Raw genomic sequence first — 8,651 nt, forward strand, 5'->3', positions numbered from 1 at the left:
CGATCAGCGACCTCCTTGCTGTGCGGGTGCTCAGGGGGACTCCTCCCCAGCCTCCCGGGAGGGGAGCAGCGGGAACAGGGGGGCGTCCTGGAGGTGTGAAGGTGGCGTCTGGGGGCCGCTCCACCCAGGCCCTGCAGGGGCTGAGGGCTGAGGCCTGGGCGTGGGCGGCACCCCGCGCTGGCCCCGGGCCCGTCCCTCAGGGGTCCATCCCGGGACTTTGCGCCCTTCCTTCTGGGAGTCCTAGGTCGCAGGTGCCGGGTGGGTGGAGACGCCTCTGAAGCGCTCTGGTTGGCTGTGTCAGGCTCCCACATCCCGGGAGCATGGGCCCCAGGTGAGGCTGAGAGGGGCTGTCTGCTGTCCCTGGGAAAGCTGAAGTCACGAGGCAGAAAGGGCCGCGGACCACGGGAGACAACTGGGCCCTGCGGCTGCCCCTCCCCAGAGACGCCCTCACCCGCTGCTGTTTGGGAAGAGGCAGGAAAAGTCCCTGGGTTCCCACCCACATTCAAGTTGTCTGATGTCAGCATCCATTTCTTTATGAAAGTATTATTTGTTGTTCTTTGTTTTTCTTGTAATAAATCAACCTGGAAACATTTTTGACCCTTTTGAGTGTTATCTCTCCTTATATATTCTTATTTAAGATTTTTTTGTTTCTAAATAAAGATCAAATCGGTTCGTTATATATTTTCCCAAGAATTTGTACCTCAACACATAAAAACATGGCTTTAACTGGGCCTGGTGCAGCGATTTAATTTCAGTACTAAGGCTGAGAGAAGAGGATCACAAATTCAAGCCCATGCCATGCAATTTAGCAAGGTCTCATCTCAAAATAAAAGGCACTGATGGTCCTAGTTTCATTTCCAAGTATCCACCCCCAAAAACAAAAATCTTCAACACATCACTGATATTTTCCTCATTTTCTAAACACACATTGCCAAAATCAGTTACCATTTTTTTTTTCATTCTTCAAGGATCTACTGATATGACAGGTGTAAACCAAATATTGAGGACCTCCACTTGTACAATGCACAGAGTGCAAGTTAAAAGTGGGGTCACCAGCTCCCACGACAGCCCCTGCCCTTACCCTGTAGCATTCCCATTGGTGCTGGACCTCAGTGACTCCTGATCCTTCGCGAAAGCTGTTGCCATAGTAAGCAAATCTCCCACATTTGTTTTCTTTGTGTAATCAGCCTTACCATTTTGATTTCCTGAAAACATCTCTTTGGAAGTTGCACTGTAAATTATAAGACAGTGTATCTTTGACTTGGACCTTTCTGATATTTGGAATTCTCGTCTCCCTCAAGATCTTCCTCACACTTTTACTCCTATTACCAGTGGAGATGTCATATTTACCTTGAGAACTGTCACCGCAGGGACCGCGGTATTGATCATGCCCAAAGCAGGCTGTAAGCAGTGCAGTCTATGAACAGGGAACCCCACAATGGCTTGTTTTGAGAAGCAAGTCCAGCTGAAGCCTACATGCTGAGGTCAGAGTAACTTGCACCCAAATTCTGTTCCCACAGCTAAAACCTTCAGATTAGAGGAACAATGTTCTAATTACAACTGTATATTTTGTCTACGCTGTTCCTAATTCAAGAATGCTTTGTCTTGTCCTTTGTGAGCCTTGTTTACATTAATTTCCATAGAAACCACACAACTGCACATCCTTGCACATAGTTCTGCACTTGCATGGAGCTCACCTTTACCCCAATTGATGTCCAGTATAAATCAGTGCCTGGGACTAGCCAGGGCTTTTGGCAGCTGCACTGACACTGGTCATCTTGGCGCCCCACTTTCTGTCTCTCTGAGTTCTGTCTTAGTTTATTTTCCCTCAGGCCTGTGCCACACAGCAAGCAGGAGACTGGAGCCAGCTGCAGAGGTTTCCAGTAACTTTCAGGGGTCCCCGGTAGTCACTCCTTTAGGAACCATTCTTCACTTCTTCCCCTCCCTCACATTTACTGAGGGATACCTGACAAGTCAAGTTACATATGTTTACAATGCAGAATATCTTTCAAAGACACTGCAGAATAATTATCACAATCACATCTTTAAGATGTCTGTCACCTCACAGTCATCATATTTTAAATTTTTATGGTAATATCATTTACAGTTTCCTCCAGCAAATTGGAGTATACAGTATAACATTATCAATGATAGTCACTGGGTGGAAGTAGACTTCCAGGCCTTTCTGTTTAAGGTTGAATAAAATTCGTGTGTGAGTGTGTGTGTGTGTGTGTGTCTGTGTGTGATATTTCCTTCTTTCATCAGTGGATACTTAGGAGCAGTACTGGAAAATGTGGTAGCTCAATTTTTAGATTTTGGAAATCCTTTGCCTTATTTTCATAAATTTATACTAGTTTAACCTTTCATGTAGAGAGCACAAGGGTTTCTTTGCTCCACTTCCTTGCCAATGCTTCTTTTTGTTAATCAGTACTCACATAAGTGTGAGGTGATCTGGAATTGTAATTTTGGCTTGCATTTCCCTGATTTTTATTACTGGTGGAAATGTTCAAGTATTTCTTGTCTTTTGTTTTTTTTTTTTTTTTTGAGAAATGTGTTTTCACATCTTTTCCCCATTTTTGATTTGGTTATTTGTACTCTTACTATTGAGTTGAGTTCCTTATATATTTTGAATATTAATTCCTTAAAAATGGATGGTTTGCAAATAACTTCTCTCATTCTATTATATGACCTCTTCACTCTGTTTACTGTTTCCTTTGCTGTTTTGAAAATCTTTAGTTTGATGCTGTAAAGTTTGCCTATTTTTTTGCTTTTTTGGCCCATAATTTTGCAATTAAATCTAGATCACTGGCATGGAATCTATAGAGCATTTTAGGTACTATGGATGTTTTTAAACAATAATCCCTCCAATGCATGTACATGGAAGTCTTCATATTTTTGTATATTTTTCAGTTTCTTTTATTGTCATAATTTTTATGTTGTCCTTCAACACCTTTGTTAAATTTATGTTAAATTTATGATTTCTTTCTGAGTTTATTTTTCCAAATACTTTGTTGTTAGCATAATAAATATAACTGACTTTGATATGTGGATTTTGTATCCTGCAAATTTACTGAATTCATTTGTTAGTTCTGATAGTTTTTTTTTCACAGAGCCTTCACAGTATTTTATATCTTATGATTATGCTATCATCAAACATAAATATTTTTATTTCTTCAATTCCAATGTGGATGCCGTTTACTTCTCTTTTTTGCCCATTTCGCTGGACTTAGATTTCAAATAATGTTGAATGGATTGGGCAATGCCGAGACCCTCCTATTCTTCCTGACCGTATGGGTCAAAATCCCTGACATACACCACTCAAAGGTTTATGGATCCAAGGTTTGGTCTGGGGATGACTCGATCTGGGGCGGAAACTCCATGGTGGGAGGATATGGCAGAACAAACAGCTGAACTCATGGCACCTGGGAAGCAGAGGGCTTGGGAAAAGTCAAGGAGAGAGGAAAGGGCTGGAGCAGAGCACACCTTTCAAAGGTGCCCCACCAACCTCTCTCTCCACCAGGTCCCCACCTGCTGTAAGTCACACCTTGAGCTCATCCTTGGGTCAGCCCCTTGGTGAGGATGTGCCCTGCTGGTTGCCATCACCTCTCTGGGCTTCTCTGAGCACTGCCGCATGGACCAAGCCCTCCAGTTGAGTCTGTGGGGGCGTGTCACTGAAAACAGCCCTAGTTTTGAAGGACCTGCTTTTAGCTTTTTCATCGTATGAAACGATGTTTCAAACTATGTTTGTGTTGAAATGTGTTGCCTCCTGCTTGTTGGGTTGATAGTGTACTTTTCTATTTGTGCATACCTATGTTACTGATTTTGGTATTTTGATTTTTGTTTCCTGAGAATTTGCTGAATTAATTTATTAGTGCTCATAATTTTGGGGCAATGTACATGTTCATTTCTTTTATTGCTATAGCTGGGATTTCTAGAACTAAGTTCAAGTGGAGAAAATGAGCAAACTTGACTTGTTCCAGACACTATACAGAAAGTGTTTCGCTTTATGTCCCTCACTGTAAAGTTAGCATTGGTATCATAAATAGCCATGCATGTGTGAATACGTGTATGAATGCATGTCTGGCTCATATGTGTTTTTACTATGTTTATATATGTTGCTTCTCTACCTGATTTGCTCAGCATTTTTGTTACGAGGACAGTGAATTTTATCTTTTTCTAATCTGTAGAGACAACGATCTGCCTTTTGCCTGTCACTCTGTTGAAGTACCATCAAGTTCACTGATTCGCACATATGTAATGATCCTGGCTTTTGTTTGATGAATTCCGCTTGATTTCAGTGAATCACATTTATAATGTTTTGTTGGGTTCAGTTTACTAGTTTTCCTGGGGGGTATTAATATGTCCATCACCAATATTGGCTCTTTCTGTGTTTATCTGGTTTTGATATTAGGATAAAACTGTTGGCCAAGTAGCATGTTTGGAAGAATTTATTCCTCTTCTATTTTGGGGAATAACATTTAGAATTGGTGTTAATTCTTTAAGTGTTTGATACAATTCGCCACTGAAGCTTTCAAGTCCTGAGCTTTGCTTTGGGAGGTGGCCTCTTCTTCAATCTTGCTCCAGGCTCTTGGTCTGCTGAGGTTTTCTATTTCTTGAAGATTGAGTCTTGGTAAGGTCAATTTATTTGGGAATTTGTTGATTTCTTTGAGGTTATCAAATTTGTTGGCATACAGTTGTTTATAATATTTAACACCTAATGGTCCTTTGAATTTCTGTGGTGTCAGTATTTACCTTTTTATAGCAGATTGTTATGAGTTTTCTGTCCTTTTATTAGGTAAGAGAAGGATACCATTGGCTAGACACCTTTATTTATAATTTTCATGACATGGTTCTTTATTTCATAGATATTATATAATTTTTCCTAACTTTCCATTTCTTTCATTTTTATTCTGTTCTTCATTACTACTTTCTGTCTACTAATTTTGGGTTTGGTTTGCACTTGTTTTTGTATGTGATTCGGGGCATTGACATGAGCAGTTTTTTCTTTTTTCTTTCCAAAATCCAAAAACTCAGTAACTAAAAGTAAAAGTTGATACATTGAATCACATGAGCATTTTAATTAATAACACTAGGTGTGAAATACTATATTGTTTTGACTAAAATGTAATTAATAGACTGTGTAAGTTCCCAAAAAGGTGGGGGATTGGCCTGTTTTGTTCTGTGTCTGACACACTTGTGCAGTCTGAGGTCTCTTCTGAAGTGGAAAGGTGAGGCTGTGCCTTACAGTGACAGGCAGAGTCTCCTTGCGGCTGTGTGTAGGGACCATCAGCACTGATCCCTTGAGCTTGATGTAATGCATCCGGACAATCATCACCTGAAAGTTGCAGCAGCATGCATGCGGGATAACAGCCAGAGATAAAACCCACTTTTCCTGATTTTAGGGGATGAAATTCTCTAATCTGTATGGATATTCTTTCTGGTTCCAGTATATTTTGAAAGTAACAAATAGATGGAATGTGTATCCTAAGAGGTTTGCTAGGTATCACTTGGAAACAGCCCATCATTGGGAGCTGGTCGGCTCTTATTTATCATTATTAGTTTGGAAATAGGAGAAGCACATTTGAAGCCTGGAAGTACAGCTCTTGATCTACCTATCATGTCTCTGCTATGGCTGAGAAAAAATGGAGGAAAAGATAAGATTTAAACGGAAGTCATTTTACCTCCCATTTAGGTTATGACTACTACTTCCAGGGACTCTCCCAGTGCGGTGGCAGCCTGGGTCTAAACAGGAGTATCAGGAAGGAACTGAGGTTGTGCTCAGGAGTGCCATGTTAGGTGCTGGCCCAGCACTAAGATGCTGAGCGGTGTCCACCCCAGGCCTTTTCTCCTACAAAGCTGTGTTTACCATGGCATTTGTCTATTCTGCACAGCTGTTTGCACACTTGCACATAAGTGTTTTTTCATATATGTTACATTGTATAGTTTATTTAGAAACTGAGAAGTATAAAAATAGAAAATAAGCAAATTAATTATATCTGTATAGATGAAGTAATTGGAAAATTAGCATTTTCTGTTTTTAGTGTATTGCAATGATTCTGTATTTTATTCATGTTCTAATTGAAAATAATCTATGAGATTTCATGTATATCTAAACTTTTATGCTTATCATTTTAACTGTACTGTATTTGAAAACTCTGTGGATGGGATAATTTTACTTTGTAACCTTTTTTTCACTTATTATTTCTTCAGTTTGTCTCTTTTTCTAGGTTTTTTTCATTTAAACATTGCCCCTTATTATTTTTCTTTCTTTTACATCCTTTAGCCTTATTTTAACCAGTAAAATCATTCAAAACTTGATGCTATGGCTATAGTTTTAGGAGAGGCAACAGGACTTGTTTCATAAATGTTAATGACTTTTGACTTTGGATGTTGACAAATGTCATAAGGGAGAGAAATTTCCAGCAACACAACCTCAGATCAATTTTGCATAGACACGTGTGTGGGCATGAATGTGCATATGCCTGCGGGTGTGTATGTGTTTGTATATATTTTTTGTGTATTTGTGCACAAGCACATATGTGTACATGTGTGTGCAATGGCATATGTACCTCTCTGCATATGAGATTGGAGGTTTGGTGATGCCAGTGAGTTCACAACTGAGCCTGAGACAGAGGTAAGTATCCGTGCTGAACTAGATTCCTACTGTACATTCCCAGTGCAGCAGGATCGCCAACATGGCTTCGTGGCTTTGGATTCAATGTGAGCACCAGTGTGAATCCGTTTTTAATCCAGGTGCTCTGATGTCCGAATGCCTTGAGAGAAAGGAGAGGAGGAACCACATGTCTAACCTGAAAGACTGGTTTGGTGACCTTTGATAGCCAGGCGGAGTTCTGGTGTGAGTGTCTGAGTCCACTAGTAATTTGCGAGCACATTCAACTGAACCTGAAATCCTGCTGATTTCTTACTTAGATCAGAATACTGATGTATAGAAAAGTAAAAACAAAACACATACATAAACTTTAAGCCTTCTTAAATCACCAAAGACATAAGAAAATGTATTCCATCACATGAGCATTTAACAAAATTTCTAATAGTTATATTCAAATGAATTCAAACTTGTCTGTATTCTGTTTTCAGAGTTCATGCTTTTAGTGGAGGAGACATGAAGCAGTAGTTTCATATTTATAAAAATCTTCACAATGAATCGTACATTTTAGTTATTGAAACAATCCTGAGTTGGCATTAATCTTTGAACAAAGAGTCTGAAGCCAGTTTCTTTAGCACTGAAAAATATTTACATAAATTTTCAGATTTGGTAACATAAATAATTTCCTGACATAAATACCACCATGTATACAGTATTCTATTGCTGTGTTTAAGGGAGCAAGTTACATGTTCGTAACCCAACCTACAGCTTTGTAAGATGTACCAGAGCATAGCCACTCAGCTCAAGCCACACTGAAACATTAGCCTATGACTTCACAGTTGCAGTAAGTGAAACTGGAGCATTACTTGTAAATCTGAATTTTAATGAAATCCAAAACAAGCTGGTAAACCCGTTTATAAAAACCATTTGGTTTGCTCTGGTAGAATATTTCATTTCTTGTGGGAAGTGATATATCTGTTTAAACCTCTGTGATCCTTACCCTCTTTGAGGACATTGGTGTAGGCAGATGCAAGTTAGTGTTCCTGCAAAAAGATGGTAACAAGGAGACCAACGACCCATCCGCCTAGATGCTCACAGTCAAGTCGTCCTTCACCGGATTGTGAGCCACTGGATTCTGGGCCATTGGATTGTGAGCCAGTGGATTCTGGGCCGCTGGATTCTGTGCTGCTGGATTCTGGGCTGCTGGATATAGCAGTGTTTGTGGTGAGAGGATTCCTGAGACATTTTGGGACCGGGGGCTGCCACGTACTGTCAGCCTCACAGATGACTGTGTCACTTCCGTGAAGGAAGAAGCCCTGATCGCACTCAAACATGACTGTGGCTTTGTAGTAATGCTTCACCCCAAATCCTGACGTCTGGCGTCCGTGGGGCAGTGCAGGAAATGGGCACTTGACCATCTTACACTCAGGAGGGACATCACTCCATACGTCTCCACCGACACAATGAAGTGTGGCCTTTCCAATGAGTGAAAATTGATCGGGTCCAGAAATTCTTTTACAGGTGTACGTCACAACTTGCAGGTGCTGAAACACGTCCTCACTGGGACTGTAGTCTCCATTTGTTATCTTCGGAGGAGGTTCACACAAAATCTTCTCACACAATGGGGCTTCGTTGCTCCAATGCACATTGGATCCACTAAGCAGACAGTGCAGAATTTTATCTCCGATTAAGTAAAAACCATTATTGCAAACAAATTCAATTTGTGTCCCAAACTCATAGCTTCCATTCAGGAGGTTCACTTGTCCGTTGAGTGGGTCAGTGGGGGTTGGACATGATTTTTTATAACACGCATCGTTTGACAGAGGCAGCCAATTATCATTCGCACCACAAAGAGTGAAGGTGGATTCGGAAGGCCTGCGGGCGAACCCTGGTTTGCACTGATAGTCTATCCGGTCCCCGACATCATACACGGACTTGGCCGGGCCGACCAGCTCCATGTTGGGGTACGTCGGGGGCTCACCGCAGACGGCAGAGCTCGGAGAAGGCAGGACGCCCAGGCCCACCAGCAGGAGCCCCAGGAGGC

The 8,651-nt window shown here is 41.2% G+C and overlaps 1 protein-coding gene across 1 annotated transcript in view; it reads right to left on the reverse strand.

The window, feature by feature from the left end:
• The window catches only part of LOC104876776 (membrane cofactor protein), a 9,625-nt gene extending 980 nt beyond the window's left edge, over positions 1–8,645 (reverse strand). The window contains exons 1-3 of the mRNA XM_010644987.1: positions 7,645–8,645; positions 5,246–5,335; positions 12–581 (exon numbers count right to left, since the gene is read on the reverse strand). Of these exons, the coding sequence (XP_010643289.1) occupies positions 12–581; positions 5,246–5,335; positions 7,645–8,565 (1,581 nt within the window). The 5' untranslated portion in view covers positions 8,566–8,645. The remainder of the gene's footprint in view (positions 1–11; positions 582–5,245; positions 5,336–7,644) is intronic.
• Between the last annotated feature and the right edge of the window lie 6 nt (positions 8,646–8,651).

The sequence above is a fragment of the Fukomys damarensis genome, unplaced genomic scaffold (assembly GCF_012274545.1).
Source record: "Fukomys damarensis isolate Sample0158 unplaced genomic scaffold, DMR_v1.0_HiC HiC_scaffold_14, whole genome shotgun sequence".
Lineage (NCBI taxonomy): Eukaryota > Metazoa > Chordata > Mammalia > Rodentia > Bathyergidae > Fukomys > Fukomys damarensis.